This window comes from Talpa europaea (genome assembly GCF_964194135.1).
Source record: "Talpa europaea genome assembly, chromosome: 11".
Lineage (NCBI taxonomy): Eukaryota > Metazoa > Chordata > Mammalia > Eulipotyphla > Talpidae > Talpa > Talpa europaea.
Genome location: NC_140078.1, coordinates 12,843,199 through 12,868,574, shown reverse-complemented (window position 1 = coordinate 12,868,574; position 25,376 = coordinate 12,843,199). Strand labels below are relative to the sequence as shown.

General features: G+C 45.7%; 1 protein-coding gene across 1 annotated transcript in view; it reads right to left on the bottom strand.

The window, feature by feature from the left end:
• Window positions 1–573: 573 nt before the first annotated feature.
• CHD6 (chromodomain helicase DNA binding protein 6) overlaps window positions 574–25,376 on the bottom strand; it is a gene marked incomplete at both ends in the record, with an annotated part of 124,323 nt that continues 99,520 nt past the window's right edge. Inside the window, 10 exons of the mRNA XM_084247649.1 lie at window positions 574–1,464; window positions 7,204–7,323; window positions 8,273–8,464; window positions 10,439–10,891; window positions 11,773–11,976; window positions 12,378–12,529; window positions 14,566–16,146; window positions 16,376–16,584; window positions 18,231–18,447; window positions 19,201–19,261. Coding sequence (XP_084103775.1) covers window positions 574–1,464; window positions 7,204–7,323; window positions 8,273–8,464; window positions 10,439–10,891; window positions 11,773–11,976; window positions 12,378–12,529; window positions 14,566–16,146; window positions 16,376–16,584; window positions 18,231–18,447; window positions 19,201–19,261 — 4,080 coding nt within the window. The remainder of the gene's footprint in view (window positions 1,465–7,203; window positions 7,324–8,272; window positions 8,465–10,438; window positions 10,892–11,772; window positions 11,977–12,377; window positions 12,530–14,565; window positions 16,147–16,375; window positions 16,585–18,230; window positions 18,448–19,200; window positions 19,262–25,376) is intronic.

The following is a 25,376-nucleotide window of genomic DNA, read 5'->3' as shown; positions in this document are numbered from 1 at the left end:
ATGAATATATGCATTTTCAACCATTAGTTATATACTTCTGTCTATACTACGCATTTAGTAATCATGATAAAATAGGGAGATATTTTAACTAAAAAATATGCACCAGCACTTCCTTTTTCTGTGCTTTTTGGTTTCCCTATTACATTCTTCCCATGTAACACAGCTCACGGAAAAAAAGCTGCTCCTCGTGTCTGCTCTTCGGCCCTGCAAATGGTAAATCCCTCGACAGCTTTCTTTTGCCATTTTTCCTCCTCAAATAAGTGGGAAACTTGGACAAGAAGGGGGTAGGGCGTGTCACCAAGTACTGTATTAACTACAATTGCTGGAATGAACAACTGGATAACAGAATGAGAATTCTGTGCCTCCTAGACTAGGTCGACGACACTCATCTAATGAAGTGGCAAGACCCTGCGACTATTAACATCTGTTACCATAGTTCTCAGACAGGAAATTAGGTAGGTAATAATTACTGATGGAAACACAGGTTCTTATGAAGGTGAAGTGAGGGAAGTAACAAACTGTTATGGGATAAGAAACTTACAAGTCACAATAATTTCTTAAATGAAAAAAGTTCTAATTGGTGTCACTGTTAGAGTCCTTGAAGGCCCCGTCCCCAGCTGGGGATGCATGTTCTCTATCTGGGGGCACAGGGGCCCTGGATTCCGGGCAGTTCTGATCACTGCTTGGCTCCTGTTCGGATCCAGGAGCAGGCTCTGGGGTGGGGTTGTCCCCTTTTGTTTTCTTCTTCTTCCTCTTCTGGCTCTCCAGACCCACTATTTCAGAGTGTCTGGCCTGCTGCATGGCTGGGAGAGTCATGCCCATGCCAGGGGAGAGGAACATGGACGGGTAAATGAGTCCAGGAGATACTCCTGGGATGAGAAACGGGTTAAAAGCCACAGGACTACTTGTAGTTATTGCAGGTTCAGACTGATCAGAAAATGCACTAGGACCAGGCTTGTCTTCAGCTAAAGTGTCCGTTTTCCCGTCATGGCTACCTGGCTTGTCTTCTGCAGTCTTTTCAGTCGCTGACGTACCACTTTTTGTTGTGCTTGACAGAGGAGCTGGAGGGGTGGAAGGGCAGGTAGTAGCCATGGGTGCACTGAGGAGCCCCCCCACACCAAACATCTGGGGCACCGCGGCCATTCCCGGCAGCATCATGGGCAGCATGCTCAAGGTGCTTTTGACCTCTTCACCTGTGGGCATCGTGGCAAAGCTGGTCGGGAAGCCCACCAGCCCCGTGAGGGGGATGCCTGGCATGTTCCTCATGTTCTGTAGTCCTACCAGGTCCATCCCAGCAATCAGCCCATTCATGAACAATGGCCCCATTCCCGAGGGAGAGTCCGCCACGATGGCAGGCGCTTTCAGCAGCTCACTCCGAGGCCGCCTCCCCCTCCTGCGGGGGCCTGCATCTCGAAGAACAGGCTCAGCCAGAGTGTGATTGAACTTGTTTTCTGGAAGAAATCCCTGAAAAAGGACAAAGAAACACAAGATGCTCCAAGTTACTGGATGGTGGGCGACTGACTGGGGCGCTGACCAGGGTTCTGCCCTAGCCTAGCCCAGCCCAGCCCAGCCCAGCCCAGCCCCGTGAAGACTCAGAGAGGGAGAGCTCTCCCGCCTGTCCGGCCAAGGTCGGACCACTTTCTTGCCTCATTGCAACTCAACAGTTTCTCCCTCAGGCCAACAGCCTGTCGCCACCAAGCAGTGCTTCCAACAGGCTCACCATACAGAAGCAGCATCCACCTTATGGAGCAGCGCTAGGAGCTAGAGACCAGCTAACAAGGCTCAGTCACAGCAATGTTCGTGGATGGCTGTGACCCCTGGACCAGATCCCAACCTTTGCTTCCTCATATGGCAGGAAGGTTTTTAACTGAAGCAACAAACTGAGTAGGTAAGATAGGGTTTTGCGGCGGACAGACCTGAGTTCCAATTCAAACTCTTAACCCCCGAGCTGTAGGACTCCACCAACTCCATTAACCTCTCAGAGCTTGGGAAGAAAGGACAATGATACCTGTTCTGTGGGGTCACCACAGAAGTACTGACGAAAGGGACACGATCAGCGGAGGCAGAGACAGGGTCCTGTTCCCGCTAGGTCAGGAGCACCTGGAGGGGACTGACTCTGATACGAAACAGGATGCCCATGATTGTTGAGGAAGTGAAGGCATCTTTGAGCATCTTGGGGAACTGCATCAAAACAAGCAATGCTCTAGTTTCCCTTAAGGGCTATTTTCTGATGGGAAAGAGGTGATTTCTTTCAGAGCAGAGAGCTCAGAGTTAAGCATTCCTGCTCCGTGAGGACTGGGCTGTGCCTGTGCCTGCGCACGTCCCCCAGCACACCCACGGGGCGCCAAGGCTCCTGAGCAGCACAGGGCGCTCCTGCTCGAGCAGCAGCAGGGCACCGGGGACAGTGCGGCAGGGAGGAAGCACCAGCCAGGGGCAGCTGTGGTGGCTGCAAAAGCTCCTTCCTCTGTGACTTGGCCCAGGGGACCGAACACAGCCAGGACCACAAGGTCGGGCTGCAGACAGAATCAAACAAACCAGTGCTATTATGATGCTAATAACCCTGAATTTGTTTCAAAACCTGTGAACAGAGGCGGTTTCCCACAGAAAGGGAGAAATTTCCTTCAGGACCCCTCTGAACACACCCCCTGGGAGCCAATCCCCCTTTCCTCCACCAACCCCTCCTCCTCTCATTTAGTTTCTCAAGCTGCTGCATGGCGACAGCACTTACAGTGGATTGTGTTCTGCTGCTGAGCAGTCTCACTCTCCTTTGCATGATGAGGCACAGAGAAAAGGCCCTTTCCTGTGGGCCCCTGGGCTGTCATCTCCCCCCGAGCCACACAGCCACACGGAAGCGGCCCTAACTGCCAGGGCGGCTCGTTTCCCAGTGTTCCTGTTACAAAGCTGGTGTCCCGCCCCCTTCACGGTGCTGACAGCAGTGGTGAAGGCTGAGGAAGCTGGGGAGGGCAGAGGGATCTGTAACACTGGATTCACACAGGAGTCCAGGTCACCGCCAGTGCTGAGGTGTGGAGACCAGGGCAGGCGCAACCAGTCCCTGCAGAGCGGACAAGGCGGGAGCGCAACAGAAAGCTGCAGGCCCTGATGCTGCAGGAGCCCAGCTTCCTTCCCAATGGCGGCCTTCTCTTTAGAATTCTTCCCTGTGTAAACAACTTCCCTGCCTGCAAGTCTGGAGAGGGTGAACAGCAGAGACCTAACAAGCAGCACCAGATTCCTCCAGCAGAGAGCCTCTTTGTGTCTGAAGCTCAGGCAGGAAGCAGCACACCCTCTGTGGAGGACACTCAGAGCAAGAAAGGAGCTGCAGGTCTCACCAAGAGGCCCCAGAAGGGCCCAAAAAAACCCTATTAGGGCCAGGAATTCCAGAGAACATGGAGAAAAAATTGGGGAGATGAAGGTTTATAAGGGCTGACACTGCGACCAGGACTGAGAGCCGTCAAGTTGTTCCAGCCTTCCCAAGGACACTGCAGGTCAGTAGCTCTGGTGTTTCCATTTGGTTCACTGCCTCGCACCTCCCTTAACTGCTAAAGAAACAGAACCCTGAGGAGATGCAATGGACCCCTGCATGAGGGGCTGCAGCAGACACAGCGATTGGCTGGTGGCACAGTTTAGGTTCTCAGTGAGCAGAAGTGCACAGGTATGTGGTGGGCTCCAAAATGAGGAACTGCCAGGACCTCTGATTCCAAGGCAGTGAGCGGCATCAGCAGCTCGGGAAACTAGCGCCCAGCAGCAGTGATAAAGGGGGCATGGTGACAGGAAGCCATGTGAGTGACAACAATGCCGCAACAAGCACTCACTGTGTTGGCAGGTACTATGTTGAAGGTGCGGTGGGCATTACTCAATGAACCTTCACACCCACCCTATGGAGTGAGGACTATCATAGCCACCTTACAGGAGATCACACTGGAGCCAGATTGAAAGCCTAATTTCTTACCAGTCTATCTTGAGCCTATTTAACGCAAATTGCCTCATCCTGGAGTCTCTGCAAAGTCTTGGGGCCTGACTGGTCACACCTCCTCAGCCCAGGGCCCTGGCCAGGCTAACTACTCAACCACCCACAGCCAAGAGCCAGGGAAAGGTGCTGGGGCGTGTCTACAACCTCATTACTCTCCCCATAACTCCCTAGTGGAAGGACATGTTCACTTTTATAAGACTTTCTGGTTGGGAGGAAAAAACCCAAATGAAAAAGGCCTTGATTTTATTTTTTAAAAATTTGCTATAGGGCCTCCCCTGGTGGCGCAGCGGTTGAGCACTGAGCTGTGAGGCTGCCCACAGTCTCTGCAGCACCGGCTCGTTCCCCGGCCACCAATGAGGGTCCCACAAAAAAAAAAAAAAAATCGCTATAAATCAGACATTCTTGAACGTATTTTTCTTTGAGCTCCTCAGGGTATTTAAGACCAGCCTGCATCCTACAGGATCTTTTATCTCCCTTGATCCTAATCATTAAGTGCAAGTTGCATTCTCAGGCATGAAGATGCCCCAAAACGTCAGTGTACAGAACCACTGATGCAGGGTCCTTTCAGAACTGGGGACTTGCCAAGGAGGCACAAGCTGGCTGCCTTCTCCCCTTAAGAATGGGAGAGCAGGGGTAGAAAGGCCCCAGGGGCAAAGCAAACAACAGCTCTTCATATATGGCAAAGGAAGAGGCGTGCTGGCAAAGGAGGTGGGCTCTCGCCACTTCCTGTGGGAGGGAGAGTCACGCTAGCCAGCCAGAGGCTGCCCACCCTAATCAGGTGCCCCTCCCAGCAGCTCCAGGACCACACACAGCGGCCAAGTCGGGTTTTGGCAGCTCTCCCTCCTGGTAATTATACCCTGAGAGCAAACCCACTTCCTCTTCCAGGGAGCCTGGGGAGAGGGCAAGGAGAGAAAGGAAAAGACAGTCAGATACTCCAGCAAACCTGGAGGCAAATGTGCATTTCCAAAGGAATGCATGGGTATTCCGACCCAAGAACACCGTCACCTATCCAGGAGGCATTTATTCCAAAGCCTGAGTATCCCAATGCAAGCTTAACTCCTGGGTATGAATAGAGAAGAAGGTGGTGACTAAAACTTACTCCTCCCAGGAAAGTTAGTAGGTTTGGCCAACATACACCGAGGGAAAAGAGACCTTACTACCACACACACATTATGTGGATTTTAATTTGAAAATTCTAAAAACAAAACAAAACACTAGCTCTAAAAGACATTTTTTTGTGACCAATGGGGAAATGTGAATATGGACTAGATATTATTCATATTCACATGATAATGGTAACAATTACATAGGAAAGTGTTCTTGGGAGACGTGTCATGCCTGCAATTTACTCTCGAATGCCTAAGCAAGAAACACAAAACTATACACACATACATGAAACAAATGTAATTTGCATATACAAAATATATGATGTGTGCGTGCACCTATGTGCACACTTGCATTTGACGAGCAACCACTGAGCACCCATATTCTGAAAGCTGAACCCCATGGCAGTCTGCCGATGCTAATTCTGTGAAGCCAGGCCACCTCTCTGTGGGGTTTACATTTGTCTCTAAGAGGAGGGGGTAGGGTCTCTATGGAAAATCCAGCAGGCAGTGATCCCAGGAGTAGTCGTGCAAGACAAGGTTGCGGGGGAGGGGGGGGGAGAAGAAGGGCCCTCATGGGCCCAGCAGAGTGTCACTTCCTATTGGGAAGGCTGAGCATTCCTGCAGACTAGGTGGACAAGTGCTTCCTGTTCTTGCCTTACTGCAGGAAAAGGGCCTCCGAGGCAGGGACTGTGTTTATTTAACAAAGGAGAGAAAGTGTGTGTTTGGTAAGAGGCGGGCTTGCAAGAACAGCGAAGAAATGGGTTTTCTGGCAAGGGGCTGGTGTCTGTAGGGGAGTGATGAACACTAATTTCCAGAGAACATGAGGAAAACTGTTACACATTACAGAAAGAAATGAAAAAGCCAAGAGGGTAACCACATGGTTTTTCTGATGTGTCTCTAAGGGACTACAGCAAAACAAGAACTAGCAGAAGAAATAGCGATCTCTCCTGGACAATGTGAGTGAGACTCAATCTGAGTCGAAAGGGGGGAGGCAGCATGAAGGGGATGAGAAAGACAGATGGGCTAGATAGAAACTACAGCTGAATCAGCCTGTACAGGACAAGGAGGTCTAAGAAGAGGGGTGTTAGGAAAATTCCCTGAGAATAAAAGCACTAGAGGAGAAAAGAGGATAGCTTTTCCAATGCAAAAAACTTTGATAAATGCCTCCCCCACCCCCGCCCGGAATGGGCCAAGCTCCCTGCCCCCAGTGACTCTGCTAAAGGATGGTGACACTCGGCAGCATTACTCTCTGGAGCTGGAGAAGTAATCACCCTGGTGACAAAATCAGTAACAAGCTCCCTGAGAACACTGAGTAACGATTCTTTTCTGCACAAGGAGGAGGAAATGACTATGGTGGGTGGTCTTTTGGAGCTAAAATAAGAAATCACATCCAGGCAATTCCACTGAGAAGGGAACTTGTACCCAAGGAAAGCCGTAGCTAGCAGAGCAGTGAAGAGAAGGCCTTCAGAAGAGCCTGTGAGTTTAGGGGACAACCTGCGAAGAGCAGTATCTTCAGAAGTCCCCTGTCTGGGCAGAATGCACTTTTATGAGGTTAAATTTGCCCACACTGAACACATTTTCCAATTGAAATGCTATTACTGCCCCCTAGAGGTTATGAATTTTCTAGCCCAAATTGATACTCCTCTGTAAACTATAATTAACTACAAGCATCTTGCAGATGTCTTTGAAGTCTCTTCCAGGCTCATGATTCTGTAACAGGAAAAGGGCCGTACTTGGACTCAGCTGTTTTTCTTTGTCACTGAGGATGGAATAGGAGGAAGCGTCTTAAATGGTAGCCACAAAAACTGAGATTAGAAAATGAAGCTTTCCAATGCTGAAGTTTGTTAAAACACTGGAAACTCCTGACAAGAACTAAGGTGTCTTTTCCCTTGGGGGTGAGGGAGGAACAAGCTTTGGGAAGGATTTAAATACAGTTTTGGAGGTAAAGGTCGAAAACAAATGACCACGGGAAGTCCTACTGCGGAGGCCGGCAGCACTGACCCCTCTTATCAGTTTCCCGGTGCTGGCCTCTGGTCTTCTTGGAATATGTCACCCAGTTACCCAATTCCCAGAGGAGCTTGCTCTTTGTGTTTTCAAGGTCTGGCACCGCAGAGTGCTCCTTTCTCTTACCCTTAGTCCTGGCTCCTTGGGGACAGCAGGGACTCTCTCTTCCCCACTCAGGGAGTTGACATCTAATTTTCCAGGTTCCTTACAGCGTGGCCGCCTCTGCTTTGGTTTGTCTGAAAAATTCTAGGAGGCAAATGGAAACCAACGTCATAAAAACAGTGTCACAAATTTTTCTGACGAGGGTGTATTTTAGCTAGTTTTGCTATTTCTAGTTGATGGCACTCTACACAGGACCCCTCAGGTTAGCCTGAAGGAAACTGCCACCAGGCCCTCATTTAGGATCTCTCATTGAAGGAAAACTTCCTCTAACAAGATGAGAAAAAGGCTGTGTGGGCCTCGTGGCCCTCCAGACTAAATACCTGGGCTGAAACCCCGGTTTACTCCCTAGCCTTTCCCTTATTTTCTTGGATTCTCTTTCCATCCTGCCTACCTGGCTTTGTCTTTGGAGAGAACGCATCCGCAGATGCACTCTACCTTTGTATCTCATTAATGATACCTGCCAGGACCAAGACAGTGACAGAGCACATGGAAAAGTGAGAAAAGAAAAATCTAGAAAAGCCATCAGCCCCAGAGGGCTCTCCCACAGATTTCTAATCTGAAGGATTTAGGACAAAGGCAGTAAAAGTCTATGTAGAGGAAAAGTCCCAAGTAAAATGAAGAGAAACTTCAAAGCTTAAAGTACTAACATGAAAAGAACACACAGTAATGCTTCACTAAGTGGCAACATTTATCTACACTAACAATTACTCTATGAGTTTATGACACTGTGTGGTAATTTTCTAAGAGAAAGGAGGGCTGAGCTTAGGCAAGTTCTGTCCTCATTAAAATTTTGCATGTCTACTCTACTTCTTGGTACGGCAATCTGACATTAGCTGTAATTTCTGTTATGGGAAACTTCACCAAAACGTAAAACTTTTTTTTTTTTTTTTTTTTACTTTAAAATGACATTATCAGTTGATACAGACTTTTCTCAAACTTCTTGGTCTTCTTCATTTTCCTCAGCACATCCCTTATCAAAAATGGCAGCAAGCCAGCAGGGAAAAAATAGCAGTTGTAGGCAACACCAACTTACTGTTCCGAAGCCAGGAACTTCTAAGGAGTAGTCAGCCTGCTGCCTCAGCCAGTCAAGCAGGCTCTTGCTGGGAATGGCTTTCTCGGCCTGGCTGCTGGCTGCAGGGGCTGGCTCAGGGGTTGAGGTGGCAGGCACCGGCCCTTCAGGGTGTGAGGTGTTCAGTGGAGCTTGCCCTGGGTCTTCATGGACTTCCTAGATGAAGGAAAAACAAGTATATGCAATTAATCATGACAGAATGAAATCTAGTTTCTATGAAGAAAACACATAGGTTACTCTTGAATCTTGCCATCTACTTCTGCCCTGATTATTGCCCTGTTGGGGTAAAAATCCTACACATAGCACTGAGCCGCCCATAAGCTCTTGCTCGTGCTGGTTGTCGTCCCCCCCCTCCCCCCCCCAAAGCTCCTCTTACCACACAAAGTCTACCTGGTAAACACTGACTCCACCCTATCCTGTCCTCACAGGTTCAGTGTTCCCTCCTTTACCACGAGACTTGACAGGCCCTGGCAATGTTGTTCTCCACTTCCTGTCCCCCTCAGCACTCTGGTCCCCACAGCACTCTTACATGTAACAGAAAATGCCACCCTGCAATTTACTTACTTTCTCTCTTTAGAGTCTGAATGTGTTTTACTCTATCCCCAGTGCCTAGGATGGGCCCACTGATAAAGTGTGTCAGTGCTACCTAAGTGTTTACATAATATAATTTAAATAATATTCTAAGGTCAAGGGAAAAAATGTATCAGTCATGTCACTGAAATTCTACAATCATTACAAAGAAACTAATTTATGCTTCTAAAAACTGAGACCTTTTTAGAAGCTTGCAGGGTTGGCAGGGAAAGAACCTGCTACTTTAACTTTCCAAATTATACATACAGCCTAGGAGGAAAACCTATACCAAACACTATGGCTCAGCAATAAAGCTCTTAGGCTCCAGAGAACAAAGTCCTTGGTTAGGTTCCCTGCCCCGCCACTTACTAGCTGGATAATCTTCAGCAAATTATTTGAAGTTTTTAAGCCTCACTTTTCTGTATCGATAAAATGGGGGTAACAATACCAGCTATCTTCACAGGGTTGTGAGGATCAAGTAGGACAATCATATCAAACCCTCAACACATAGTAAGTGTGCCTGACTCACAGTAAGCACTCAAAGAATACTGTTTATTATTTCTTTTAAAATTAGAAAATGTGTGGCCTCCCCGGTGGTGCAGCGGGTTGAGCGCTGCACTTGTGAAGCTGTCCACAGCCTCTGCAGCACGGGTTCGATCCCGGCAGGCCAGCGAGAATACCACATGGTGTGACAGACCTCTCCTGTCGTGCCTGCTGCTCCCCTCAGCAGTGTTATTTCTGTTGTCTGTCTGTTCTGCTCCCTGCTCTGCCTCTGGTGAATCCTCTCACCCTCCTGTGCCTCTGGCCTGTACCCCAGCTCTTGTATAAAAATAAATCAATCTTTTAAAAAATGAAATAAAATAAAATTAGAAAATGTGGAACGTGATTCCTGTTTTGGAGTTCAAAATGCAGAACATGGGAAGAACCAAAATGCAAAGAGAAGTCAGTGGTCTCTGATGTGTGAAGCCAAGTCCAAGGTGCGCTCTCCTGGCCAGGTGTGCAATCTGACCTCTCCTGTGGTTTACAGTGTGATCTCCATGCATCCTCACAGCAACCTATGACAAATGCTGCTCCCCCACTTGACAGGGGAGCTGAGTGAGGCTTGGTGGAGTGCCCAGCGTCGCCTAGTAAGTCAAACAGGAGAGCCAGGATCAACATTCGACAAGTCCTGACTCCTGTTTGTTTCCTCAAATCCCGGCTCCTGGAAAGCCTGCTAACTGGGAGCAATGCTGCCACAAATTCTACCTGCTATCTTGCATTAACTTTGCTCACACACTAGTGGCTCTTTTGGAGCCTTGGAGGATTTGGATTGTTTCCATCTGAAATGTAAGAAGCCCCGCTGGTTCATTTCTCCAGGTTGCATGCAGATAATGGGCCTTTCATAGGATTAACACTTATTTACTCTAGAAAGACTGAAGGCAAGTTTTAACAGGAGAAAGTAAGTAAGACAACTAAAATAGGGACAAAAATCTCACAGACCAAACACCACGTGTCTGAAGAAGGGTTCACTGCTGCATGTAGAATGGTCAAAGTTATCACCTAGTGGCCACATATACCCACCAAGATTCCTGCCTGAAGTGTTTGCTCCTTCAAGAATATGAGGTCCATCCCTCCATCAACATGTTTCCGCCTCCCTCTCCGTCTCCTGGTGGCAGCATCATCTCTTCTGAGGCTTCCGTTGACAATCTGTCCAGTCACTGGATGGATCAGACCAGCTTGTAGAATCCCAGACAAGTCCATGCCAAGGGCTCCTTGAAGTGAACCAATAGCTCCAATCTTAGGGGTGCTGGCACTCACTGGGAAAGGTGATGTGGCTCCTGGGGATCCCTCTGATGTGCAGGAGAGGTCTATTGCTGACTCTCCATGCCAGCCATTGAGGACGATGGGGGGGTGCCCGTGGGTGGCAGAGAACTGTTCCAGGCTCCGGGCCTTTGCATCCCTCTCCACCTCAAACTCATAAGGACGTCTGTGCTTTTGTTCATCCTTTGCGAATACCGGAGTTAAGAAGCTCTCCTGCAAACACACACATAGCAAGAGGTTTGACACTACTGACTTCCTTATAAGTTCTTCTAAATCAAGTCTTCTCAAATCACCTGGATAGATTGTTAAAATGCATATTGTATGTCAATGGGCCTGATATCTGCATTTCTCACAGGTTTTTGATGTTGCTGAAACTGCTAGTGCTTGAAATACACTTGGAATTGCAAAACTGTGATTTAGCGAATCTCAACTTTACCTGTACATAGCAATCAATAGAGAAGTTAAAAAATGCAGTACTCAGTCCACAACCAAGACCTATTAAATCAGAATGAGTAGCTTTTTAAGGTACCCAGCAGATTCCAATGTGTAGTTGGGAGTGAGAACCAATGTGTTAACACTGCATCTCAAACTTGAGTTTTGAGTGTGTAAAACTCAAAACTCTTTCCTCTTTGATTTCCCTAATTTCTATCAGCTGCCATTGCTCTCGCAGCCCTTGAAGTGCTGAACACACGGATCCATTCATGCCTTCCTTGCTTTCCTTACATATATATTAGCCATCAATTCATGCTTACTAATTGCCTCTCTTTTTTTAATCCAACAGTGACACTAACTTAGTCTAGGGCTGTATCTCTTCCTCAGGTTCCCACGTGGCTCCCAAATGAAGGCACCCCTCTTACTTGACCCTTGTCGCTCATACACTTAATACCACTCCAGATGAGCTGCAAAAGCCTGCTTCCATCATGCATTTCCCTGCTCCAGAACTCTTAACAGCTCCCCACTCTCAATAGGATAAAATCTAGATTCCTCAATTAATGCTAATGGCTTAAAAGAGAAACCTATCCATCCAGTAAATATTTGTTGAATGAATAGAGAAATGCAAAGTGTCCCTCATTCTTTGTTTCTGGCTGTCTCACCTTCTGGATCTGGGCCAATGCTGCACCGCTGCCGAAGCTGTGTTCCGTCGCCTCTGGCTCTGAGATGCTGCTTCGAGAACCAGCACTGCTGGTTAGCACGGGGGTGGGCAGGGTGCTCGAAGGCTCATACTGCTGGCTAGAGGGCCACTTCCCCTTTAACACCACATGGCAGATGTTATCTAGGCGGTTGATTATCACGCGATCCTAAGAAAAGCATGAAAGCATTAAGGAATAATAAGCACAAAGTGACCAAATTCACAAAGTCTCTTAAGATCAATAGTCAAACAGAAGGAGCTGGTTAGCAAAGTGTACGGCCAAATGCACTCACTTTATAAGGCTTAAAGTAAATGTCACAGTCTGGACAACAGAAATGAAAGCCACAGTGCTGTAAACACAAGGACTACTCGACACTGTTCTCTTTTGGTTTAATTAGTCAAGTGCACTACATGTATTGTTAATGTTCAAGTGCTATATATAATGGATATACTTTATAGATATGAACTATTTCTGAGCCCACAACTCAGAAACTCTCAAAGGTCTAAATTAAAGGATTCCATTTTCAAAGCCGAGCATGCTTTGTGGAGAAGGCAAGTTCTGGGAGGCACCTTGGGCCACTCGGAGAAGGAATAGAGGGTTTTCTCCTGGAGCAGCTGAGCGATGGTGGGCGCCCGGGCCTCCTGCAGGTCATCCCCAACGTCTCCTGCAATGCCTGATGCTGAGCTCTTGCTCTCCTCTTCGGAGAATTTCCCTGGGTAATCTGGTGAGAAAAGTCAAAAAAAATTTATCAGGTATTTGGGAGACAGAGTGATGTGAGAAAGCATGGAACTATTTCTGTGTCTCCACGAGTGAGAGCAAAGGAACGACCATCAAGAACTTCCCTGTTTGGTACAGTGGACAAGAAGAAATTGAGCACTGCAATATTCCTGATACATTTGAAGGGACAGTCTATGAAATATAACACAGCCAGAGGCTGATGTTAATGAGGAAGGAGGAAAACACATGAAACCACCAACAAAAGTAAAACAGACACAAATAAAATAAGACCATGAACATTAAGTTACTAACGGTGGTGCGAGGTGCTCGCTAAAGTGCATCAGGCTCCTACCGTGTCCACCAGCTCTGCAAGGCGGCAGGGCCACCAAGGACACTGGTGTAGGGGCATGCCTTTTCTGAACCACACTCTTCTTACTCTGTGCTCATGTGGTTGGATTTCTAAGGACTGATTATCTGGTGATTTTTTTCCCCACAAAAATGGACTTAAAAATCAGTATGTTTTTGTTTTTTGAAGGGGCTCCCTTTCTGGGGGCCTCAGTTCCATAGTTCCACATGAGCTTTGCAATTCAATCTATGGCAGCAACCCTTGGTGGCCTGGGGCGAGGAAGACAGGTATTATCACAGACTGGCTCCTTCTGGGTCAGTAGGTGCTACAAGTTGACCTACTTGCAATTCAGCTTCTCTGTGCTTACTTTAGTCAGGGTGCAAATTTTAATATGGGTTCCCAGGCCTTCCCAAGATAGTCACTAATCACTATGATTAAACCCAAAAGGTGTGTGGGGGGGGCCTCCCCGGTGTTGCAGCGGTTGAGCGCTGGGTTGTGAAGTTGCCCGCAGCCTCTGAAGCACCGGTTCGATTCCCAGCCACTGGCGAGGGTCCCACATGATGCGCAGACCTCTCCTGCCGCCCACTGCTCCCCTCAGCAGTGTACTTCATTGGTCTGCCTGTTCTGTTCCCTGCTCTGGCTCTGGTGAATTCTCTCACCCTGCCACGCTTCTGATTGTACCCAGTGCTTGCATAAATAAATAAATAAATCTTAAAAAAAAAAAAAAAAAAAACCAAAAACCAAAAGGTGGAGGAGTTTAAAAACAAGAAGGCAAGTAACGCCAGGGAGCTTATTTTAGCTCCTCTCTCTTCCCCTCTCTTTCCCACTGTCTCAGAAGGGAGAGGTATGCCGGTTTAAATCCCCGAATCCTATGCCCACCAAGCACTGGGTCAAGCGCCAACAGGGGTTTATGGCTTTTTGGGTATTTTTTTGATGAAGGATAAATGAACTATTTCTTGTTCACCCTAATATGATTCTGGTGTGTCTGAAGAAGAGGACAGTTAAAAAGGTTAAATTTCACCTGTTATAGCTCAGGATCTGTAAATCATTATATTTAAATCTCTACAAAGCACACACACAGAAATCTCAGGGTTACTTAGATTCTCAACATTTAAAAATTCCTTCTAACTTGAAGCTTTATCTAACATTCTCCTATTTAAAAAGATCCAATCTGTATTTTTGTTGAGTTTGCTGTAACTTTGCTTTTACTTCTGTAGTGGTACTAAGAAGAATCTGAAGTACAGGCACCAATACTGTCAAAGGATTTTGACAAAGACATGTATAAATGGTGCTTCCCTTGCTCGCCTCACTAAGATCAAATTCATCTGTATTTGTGTGGGGTTTCTGGAATTAACTGCACCTGTATTCAATTACAGGTTCATGGTGTTCCCAGCCTGTTCTACTTGACCAATTTGAAGCACCTTATCTAGCAGAACCAGAACTTATGTCCCCTGATGCCACAGCCAGCATCTATCGGGTGAAGCACAGAGGCCCTGGCCAAATCACCTGGCTGGTGCTGCAAAGGTGCTGTGATTATCTGTAATCAGACACCTGACTCATTTTCAGACTGAGGCCTGCAACCTCACAAATGGTGAGGTGTTTCAGAAGCCATGGAACTCTTAACATCTCCACTCCCCTCCCTGTCATGTGAGAACTGGCTTATGCAAAATGCCACAAGATCCTATGTACAGTACCTTGGTTATGGCAGCTTCCCTCTCTATCATAGTCATCTTTACTCTCAAAATCCATGTCTTCTGATTTGAGCTCACTTCCTTCAGGAGGATATGGAAGGAAACCTTTCTTCCCTTCTGCACTGTCTTTCCAAGGTTCTTTTAAAAGTTCGTGCTTTACTTTAAACAGCTCTGATGGAATAGCAGTGGGTTCAGCCTCCACTGTGATATTATTGACTTTGTTTTTGTAGAGATCTGGGCTATAGCCCTTGGGTTTATCTAATTCAAACCCATTGTTCTCGAGGCCCCGCGTCCACCTTTCCATGTGCTTGCAGTGACACTGACAAGACGCTTGAGGAAAAGCCCTCTGCACTGCAGGACCTGGGCTTGCAACCTCCAGGCTTCCTTTTGTGGCTTCATCTACATGGAAGCCTCGGCTCTTCTCCCTGTGCATATTAGCGCTGGGTTCCATAGGAGGCAGGATCTCTGGCCTTTCCCTCAGGCCTCCTGCATTGTCTGAGTTTTCCTCCTCGTTTTCTTCCTCTTCCTCCTCCTCATCGCTGTGGTTCTGACTCAACATCAATTTACTTTCTAAACTTTTGTTTTCCAATAAATCAATTAACTGCTGATCTGATGACAGGTTTCTTTTGGAGTCACAGACACTAAGATTGCACATATCTACAAACCCACTCTCACTGCCTTGATCCAAGGAAGGGGTGGCTAAGCATTTGGCCTCCAGCTGTCCAAGGCTTTCAGGTCTCTGCCTTGACTCACTGCAGCACAGTTCCCCTTCCTTTGAAAGAGACATCAACAAATGTTTTCCATTTTTAAGGTTCATCTGAGCTACTCCTGCTTCTAAACTACTCATAAGAGAGGGTCCTGAAACCATTTCTGTCTCATGGCCACCAGGATGGCATTTCCCATCTTTGCTTGCTGAGATGGCAGCAGCATCTTTTCTGGGTTCTATAAGGGTACTTGGGCTCTCAGGAAAAGAGCCTGGCTCTCGGCCTATGGCCTTCTTACTGTACATCACGCTCTCCAGGGACTCAGGCAGCAGGCTTTCATCATGGGTGATGGAAATGACATCCTGGACTTTAGAAATAAAGTTTTCACAAGTCATGTCAGATAAGCTGCCCCCAGGTGGACCGAAATCATCTCTACCTTCTATTTTCACTAGGTTCTCAGGTTCATTTTCAAGGGACTCTGAAGTCCTGCTCAACTGAGTATATGTAAGAGATTCATACAGTTTGGAATTGGTCTGGTAAAGGCAACAGACACTTTCTGGTGCCTGGATGTCAGTTCTTTTATGCTGGGCATAGTTTCTGTAGGCGTCTAGGAAGGACAGCTGGGGGTCAGTCATGATGTAGTAGTCAGTGCGGTTCAGCCCGTGTTTGGCAGTGCCGATGAGCAGGTCCCGGTCATGCTTCCCACACTCCCACCAGACTGGGAGGTAGAGGCTGGGCCTACAAAGCTGAAGGCGTTCATGCAGTTGAGGACACTTCAACACTTGCTCGCGAACCTTCCGTAACAGTTCAATGCGATATAGAGTCCTTGCAGCCCGTTCCTCGGTGATGGGTTCAACGTAGATGGTGGGGTCTGGGGGAACTGGAAAGATAAATACAGAGCTTATCATTTAAGGCATCTTTTATCTGCTTAATTCCCTGGTTCCTTAGCATGGCAACCTTAAGGCAGATGTTTCCCCTGATAAAAATGGAAAGCTAGACAATGGAAGGTTTTTATGAAACAAGGGCAGCTATAATGTAACTATTCCTTGAAAACAAGCATGTTCTTTCCTTATCTCATCTGGGACATACTGACAGGAGAGCTTTCTCACCACCATCTTTCCATGCGGGTAGGCGACAGACATTGCGGCACATGGCCACAAAGCTGTAAAAATAGTGTTCCAGGCTCTCATCTGACTTCTTATCCAAACGGGAAATGATGCGAAACTGTGTCCAGTCAAAGGTTTTCTTTTCTTGATCATAAACAACACCAAAGGATGACACTGCTCTGTAGAAGTCTGCTTGCTCTCTTCTGGTCCACCTGAGATTCAATCAGAAAGGCAAAGTGAGCTGTCTTCCTGCTTTAAAAAATAAGCCAACAACTACTTGTTGAGCACCTACTGGAGAGCCCATGAAGTCAAGAATGCAAGTAGAGCTGGTCTGCCTATTTATCATTTATTGTTTTTATTTACATTAAAATGGGCTGAGAGGCTTATAACAGGCTTATACCCCATCAGTCTACCATTTTCAAATCTTTCAGTTCTTTCTTCTGGTATTTACCTCTCTATTTCAAATGTATACACACTTGCTAACTCATGATTTTTCAATTTTAGAAATTACCTAATTTCCTCTTGTGGGAGATAAAGATTTAAAAAATACTATATAATTAAATATTGTGCCTTATTTTTCCCAGTATAAGAACATAAAATCATAGTGCCCTGGAGGGGCCTTTCAAATCATTAAATTCACCGCCTTCATTTTACAGAAGAGGAGAGAAGTGGCTCCCTCAGCTGCACATTCTCCCTGAGCCACTCTCTCAACTTTGCTTTCCTCCTGGTTTCATGTAGGTTGGTCAGGGTACAAAAGCTCTAGTCTTTACATCATGTAGGGTTAAGACAGTGACTTAAGGGAAACATAATATAAAGCACCAGTCTGCCTGAGGGGCTCTTGGGCATGCTTCTTTCCACCTGAGGAAGTCAGGCCAGGGATGTGCAAGGGGTCAACGGAAAAATGAAAAGCAGGGAAGAGGGGGTTCTGGTTCTTCCCTCTGGAGCTGTAACAGATGGGAAGTATTTTCCTGAACGGTCAAATCTCACAAAGCCAAAACAAGTACGTAGAGATAATTAAATTCATTATATGAAGTTTTGTTTTTTTTTTAAATTCACTGGATATTACATCAAAGGGATGGGGAGATACAAAGACTGAAGGAACTGCAGATTTGTTGATATTTTCTGGTGGCCATCATGCCTCGTATGCCCTGACATTCTGTAGCTACTTTTAGCTTAATTCTCAGATGGGCAAGTAGCTCCTTTATACCTTTCCTCTCAGCATGTTATGGTACTTATTGCTCTCAGAGGCTTGACAAGGTTGGTAGTTACATTAAGATAGTTTCAAACCATACTATTCACTCTGCTGCTAAAAAAGCAAATATATGCCAGTGTGGTGTCTTTAAACTTCATTCCCAGAGTCCAGGATCCAAAGTAGGAAAGAGGGTCAAGTTAGAAAATCCTAAAAGTGGGCCTCCCCTGGTGGTACAGCAGTTGAGCGCTGGGCTGCAAAGCTGCCCAAAGCCTCTGCAGCGCCGGTTCGTACCCGGCCACCGGCGAGGGTCCCACATGGTGCGCAGACCTCTCCTGCTGCTCGCTGCTCCCCTCAGCAGTGTACCTCAGTCCTTCTGCCTGTTCTGCTCCCCGTTCTGACTCTGGTGAATTCTCTCACCCTCCCACGCTTCTGACTGTACCCAGTGCTTGTATAAACAAATAAATAAATCTTAAAAAAAAAAAAGAAAATCCTAAAAGTCTGGGAAGTGTAACCAGAAGGTGTCCTAGAACTCATTAACTGCCCCAGTCAGCATCACTCGGATGTAGGATTTAATTACACTGTGTATGAGAACACTTCCTTCCAGCTATCAGCTTGACTTTTTATTTGAGGGCAGTTCGACATGCCCTTTTAGACACTGGCTTTTACCTCTTTTGGGCTTCCTTGTTGATGAGATCCATTTCTGAGGTTCTCCTGAACATCTCGTCCTGGACCCAGTATCCTTGGTTACTTGGTCCCAGAATTTCAGGTCGGCAGAGCTCCTTGCGGTTGCAGCGCTGGTATACAGTGACCAGACGTCTGAGACGAGCTGTGAGAGCAGATGAAACTGGCCAGGGCGATTTGTCTGGGTCGGAGCCATCCTGGGCTTCAAACATCAGAGAGGATATTAGTATTTACAAACAGAACCAAAACAAAGGTGATGTTGCTATTGTTGCTGTTTTGTTTTTAATAAAAACAAAGCTGATTCAATAACCTAGTAGCTGCTGTCTCATAACTAGCACAGGAGTTAGGCAGAGCTGCCAGGGCTGCAATCTTGCTTTAGAGAATGTTTCAGGCTGTGGCAGGCTCTGTCAGCTCACACAAACAAATGTGCCTAGTTCTGTGGAGGCAGAACTGATTGGAGGACGTTGTGGTAAGGAATCTGAACAAGCAGACCGGTGGCCTTCTCTGTATACAACTATAAGCTTTTGTGTAGCTGGGGCTTCCAAATGCCAAAGCATTCATTAAATTTGAATTCAGAAAGATAAACAAAATAAAGCAAAGCAAACCAAACCAACCCCCCTAACTTTTTCCAAAAAGGAAAAAAGAAAAACAAACAAACCAAAAAACCCCCCAAAAATCAAATCAAGGAAACCACGATTCCTTTTTTATCTCTCAGACTTCAGTCTGATCTCAGGTATCATCATTTTCTTCACTTCTGACTTTCAATGGCAAGTGGAGGGAGGTTGTCAGAGCCACTTTAAAGTTTGTGTGACTCCCACAGTGTGAGATGGTCAACTTACTTGGCTTTTTATAAAAGAGCCTCTTTAAAAAACATTAATTTTATTACATTTGAACTCCAGGATAACTACAAACTGGGACCTTACTTTTCTTTGCCTTCAGAAGGACACAGTCTCACCTGCCCGGCTGTCATCCTTCTTTTCACCAAAAATGCCATCACCTCCATCACTGGAACTCTCCTAGGGGTAAATGAAGCCATCCCATCAGTAAAACTGCAGCACAGAAGAGACTACCTCAGAAGCCCCTACCACACAGAAGGAGCCATCTTTTGCCCATGAACAAAGGCCAAGACAGTCCTTGATAAAGCTTACAGTTTTAAAAGTCATAAAGCAGTTAATGTAAAATAAGCATTACTTCCTGGAATTATGAAATGATTCCACCTGTAAAGAATTAGTTTAAGAAATGATGAACTGGGACCCTCTCCTAGACAATTACATTTTACCAGCACTATTTTAGCTGTGAATTTAAATATTTGTTTTACCATCATCACTTGCAATTTAATACTGCCATTTCACAAAGGCTGTGCCTACATTTTTTTTTTTTTTGCTTTCAAGAAGTACCATGTTCATGCTCATTATAGTTAGCTTACTTCACAGCAACAGACGCTATTTTCCTAAAACATGACTGCTCCAGACATGAGACCTGATGGCGCAAAGCCCTAGAAATTCAAATTTAAAATCATGATTTGAGGCTTCAAGCAAATCTGGAGTAATATCACAGGCACAGAGCTTATCCAAGTTGGACCATTTGACAAATTGGCTCTAATGTAATCCTTGACCCACCCTTTCCTTGTCTCAGGAATGGAACTTTAAAAGTTCCTTCTGGAACCTATAGAGCAGCAATGTAAACAAATGTTACCTCAATAAAGAACACACCATTAGGATATCTACTATCAAAACAAACAAAAACCTGAAAGATAACAAGGTGGGTGAGGATATGGAGAAAGTACAACTCTGTGTACTGTTGGTTGAACTGTTAAATGGAACAAGTAGCTATGGAAAACAGCATGGGGACTCCACAAAAATTAAAAATTGTATTACCTTTGGAGTTTAACAATCCACTTTGAGTATATACCCAGAAGAACTAAAAGCAAGGTCTTAAAGAGATGTGTGCACCCATTTAGGAGCTCGTGGGCGGGAGAAGAGACAGTACTATTTCTCAAAGGGACACCAATTTTTAGAAGAAAACATCACTTTTTGACTCTTATTTTTTGTTTGACCTAATGAAGGGAGGAAACTACCTAGCATCCAAGCCATGGCAGAGCAGAGGAGAGGCAGAGGCAGAGAGCAAGGGCCAGCTAATCATGGTCTGCAGAACATTTTTGTGTGGGCCTCAAGCTAGAAATGGTTTTTTACATTTTTAATGGTTTGGGGGAAAGAGGAGGAAACTGCACCAAGACTAGCTGTGGTCCCCAAGTCTAAGATATTTTCTATCTGGTCATTTGTAGAATAAAACTGCTGCCTTCAGGATTCGTACTCACAACAGTGAGTAGGAAGCTAAAACAGGAGGAACTGATAGGCACCACAGCCTCAATAAAGTTCACAGAAACACTCTCTTGAGCCTAATACCATGGAAGAACCTGAAAGTAAAAACTATGAAAAGGTACAAGGGGCCAGCGGTGCATTTTCTGAATGCATCTCTCTCCCCAGGAGTGCTAGAACAGCTAACTCACTGAGAACCAAGTTACTCGGGCACTGTGGAGGACCCTCTCCATGGCTTAGTTCAGTGACCAGAGCTGCCTCCCCAGGGAGAAGTGACTACTATCCTCATTTTACAGACACAGAAAACAAGCCCTAGAGAGGCTCTGTAGCTGCCCAAGGTCAGATGGCTGGCTGGCTGCAGAGCTGGCTTTCAAACTCAGGCAGTCTGATCCGAAAAGCCTGTACTTTCAACCATTAACTGATGGGGGAAGAGGCAAGTAAAAAGAGCTGCTGAAGAGCTGTCTTGGGGAATGAAACGTAAATTGAGAATTGGAGAATACCAGCTTAATCTCCCTTCCTCGGCCCAAACCGCTTCCCGCCCTCTAATGTCAGAGAAGATGCAGAACCCCAGGTAGATCTCTTATGCCATTTTGAAGCAGATGCCATGTTTTTCTACTATTTAGGTTAATTAAAAAAAAACCAAAACTGGCATGCTTTATAGCCTTTCCTGCCACAGATAACATTTTTTACTATTGTCACAGTATCCATGAAGATCCTTTGAAAGCTGAAATTTGTAAACACAGCCACCTTTAGACTGAGAAATGTCCTAAAGCCTATCAAATGTGGGAGTTGGGTCCTGAAGCTACAATTCTCCTTCTTGTGAGTATGAGGAGCTGATGTTGGCATCACTATGCCCCACATCTGCAGGGATAGCTGCAAACTGGTGTGAGGTGGACACACACGTACTCAGGGGTCCCTTCCAGTCCATCTAACAATTTCTGCTGGTGTATAGCTAGTAAACCTGAGTGACACTAGGTAAACCCAAGTAAGGAAAGATTCCATACCAACAAATGCCTTGTTCCGGATCCTGCCCTCTCTTGGAGGTGCTTCCTCTCTTTAGAGATAACAGAATGGAGAAACCCTGGTTTACTAGTAGCCTGAGGGAGAGATGCCTTAACCTGAGAAAGCAGCCCGCTTACTGTGAGTGCGTGATGCGCTAAGGCCGTGACAGACTCGGATCAAAAGGAGACCAGAGAGCCCAGCCCCTGAAGTAGCAGTCTAATATTTAGTATCTTATCTTCTGCCTATATGCATCAACTGGAAGAAAGATTCACCTTAGAAGAGATATGAATCAATCTTTGCAGAGTGAAGAGTCCCAAAGAATGCTGACAACAACATCAAAACAAAGGCAAGTGGCTATAAAACCCAATTTCTCCATCTTGAGGACACACAGGGTGGGTCCAACAGTCCACTGCACTCTCTAGTAAGCCCATTTGCAAAACAGAGATTATAATAGGGTGATAGTGGGGCACAAGTAAATCAACTATGTAAATGTGTAACCAAACCCTAGCACAAAGCAAATGCTCAACAAATGGCAGCTGGGATGAGGAAATACTAATAAACTATGCCAACCACTAAATAATCACTCAACATTTCCACCTTTCAACTATAATATGTACTCTAAGGAAGTCTTTATAATTAAACAGCAAAGACAACAAAGTCTGTTGAAACCCAGGTAAGTAAACTGCCAGATACTGTGCCAGATACTGTACTGAGTACTTTATAAGCATTTACACAGGAGGAAATTGCCAAAGGGGAGGCTGATAATATCTAGGACCACACAGTTATTAAGTGGTGAAGATGGAACTAAAACCCAGGTCTGACTCCAGAGGGTGAGCTCTAATCAGGGCACAGTATTGCCACTGGTGGGGGGAATTCACACTGGGGAAAATCAAAACCACTGTCAGTAACCAACAGCAATGCAAGTCGACTCTGGTTACTTTTCCATGGAGTTACAGAGCTGTTTCCTTATCTGAATACAGACAGTCCAGTCTGCCTTGCATGTGGCTGGCTGCTCCTTTAGTCCTGACTGCCTTTCCCTTCTGGAAGTGATGGCAGAGGTAACACAGACCTGCTGGACCTTCAGATTTAAGGAATCTCCTCTGCTCTGACAAAATCCTAGGGCCAACGCAACTGGTGATGAGCTTTCTTCTTACACTTAGGAAACACTGTCCCGTTTGTCAGGAATTCGCGGGGCTCAGTAGTTTCAACAGTGGAAGAGACACAACCACCAACCTGGTGGTTATGAGAGACATAAATAAATACTGGCCACACAGAGTGATTGATAAGTGTTCCTCAACATAGTGGGAAAACAAAAAATTTCCCAACTCTGGCAGGCCTAAACTGAGTAGAGGAAGGACAACTAACAGGTGACTTTTGAGCTTCATATTGAAGCCTCATATTGCTGTTTTCCTCTTCTCTGGGTTGTGGCTCCTCCCGACACTCGCAAAGATGCAGCTCAGACCCATGGAGATTGACCCCAAGATACTGAGCAAAGTGCTGGCCCGGGGCCCTTCACTGACAAGAAGTCAATCCTAAAGTGTATGTCATGAAGCAGACCACTGGGCACACCTGTGGTACCACAGGACTTAAACACACAGTGGCCAATAACAAAGACAAAGTAGAATGTGAGGATGGGTCAGTTCTGAAACAGTTTCTCTCTGAAACAGGGCTGTTCTCTGAAGACAGAGCAAAATGCTTTGAAAAGAATAAGGCCATTCAGGCAGCTCATGATGCCATGGCACAAGAAGGCCAGTGTCGGGTAGATGACAAGGTGAACTTTCATTTTATTCTGTTTAACAATGTGGATGGCCACCTCTATGGACTTGATGGAGAATGCCTTTTCCCGTGAACCACGGCACAAGTTCGGAGGACACACAGTTAGAGGATGCTGCCAAGGTCTGCAGGGAATTCACTGAGCTGTGTAGCACACAGCTGTCCTCCTTCGGTTCTACAGCTATACCATGCCACTAGCAGTGCTCACCTGCCAATAGAGCAGAGTCTGGTGTAAGCTTCAAATGGTGAAGCCTCCCACCACAGCACATATGTCCTATACCTCAATATCCAATGCTTTAAATGGCTATTTAGGTTTGTTAAGACCATGAATGTGGTTGGTTTGTCCTTACAAGGAGTAAAACTTTTCTGCTGATAAGAAAAAAAAAAAAAAATACTGAAAGAGTTCTCTATAACACATCTCTGTGTAAAGGCAACAGGATGGACAAAAGCAGAATTTAAAAGATCCCTTGACAGTTTTCATTTCACAGGAAAATCAAGTATTCCTGCATAAGCTTCATGCAGAAAATAGAGGCACATCAAATGTCATTCACATAAAATTCAAGGACTTTATTATGGAAAGGGCACAAGATTTAGATGAAGATAGGAGCACGGGAGAAACTGCCCTTGCGTGCTCTAGCTGTGGGACTGTTTCTGGAGCTGACTAAAACTAGATTTCCTCCTCGTTACAATGGGGATAAGGATATTTCCTAACTGAAGGCAAAATGTGTTTTGTCAGCTTGGAAGTACTCAAGTTTAAATATTACTACTATTTGGGATCAGAGACCCCTTAAACACTTAACTCATGAGAAATGTTCACCTGTTCAGTTCCTAACTGAATTTTTCTTACAGCTGGATTTGACCATTTAAGGCTTTAAATTTCCCTGCAAGGGTTTTTTGTGAGCTTGCCCTGGAAATGATGACATCACCCTTCATTTGAAGACCTCCTGTTTTGGAGATTGCCTATTGTTGGAACTACTGCAGAACAGGGGCGGGATGTGCTAATTACAACATGTTAATGGAAGCTGTGCCACTACTTATTATTACCATTTCTGTTACAAGAGACGTAATCTCCCTCCATACTAGTTCTGATAGATAAAGATTTATCATTCTAGGTTCCAGATCATTCCAAATACAAATAAACTTTTAAACTACCTGCTTTAGAAGGTCTCTGTAGATTCACTGACTCCAATACAGCTGAAATCTGTAACTCTTTACCAATCAAAAGTTCTGTTGGTATTATAACAGAGAGGGTGGGGAAGAGGGAATAGATGCTCCCAAATGTCCCTTCTAGCTTACATTTTATGATTCTCTGAATGCCACATTTTGACATGAGATAAAGAACAGCAGAGGAACTTAGGATATGTCACCTGAAGAGAATTAAAGAGATTAAGGTAGCTAGCTTGCTTAAAGAATTAAAAATCCTATTAGAGAGGAAAGAACAATTTTGTTCACTGCAGTACCAGAAAGAAGAGTAGACAGAGACTAACAGGAAGCTGGATTTCTGAGTCAGATAAGTATCACCCAACAATTAAAGAGGCTTCCCTGGGAGTGAGCACTTTTCTCTTTATCCCATGGATCCTGGAGGTACCTACACCTACTGGAATGACCCTGACAGTAATGCTGTTATGGAAACGGCATTCTGAGAGACTACTAGGAGGCGTGTTAGGGCTCCTTGCAATGCTGAGTCTGCCGACCTACTAAATATTCCCCTTTCTATGCCCAAGTCTGACAAATTCTGCAACTACCTGGTCTCCCTGTGAGCAGGAGGTTACTGGTGTGTGTGTGCGCATATGCGCACACACACGCAACAGGTCTCATTGAGATGTTGGTAGTTCTCTATCTTTGTTATTTTAGCATGTGCATTGGAAGTCAAGCTTAATCAATTTATATGTCTACTTTGAAACTGGGAGCAGCCACTCCCCATCCCATCTGCTTTTCATTATTTTCTATAGCCCGTATTTCAGGGTTTTGAAGAGCAAAATAAATAATACAGCATTAATTCTGTAATGAATAATAAAGTAGTTCCAGAGGCTACTTT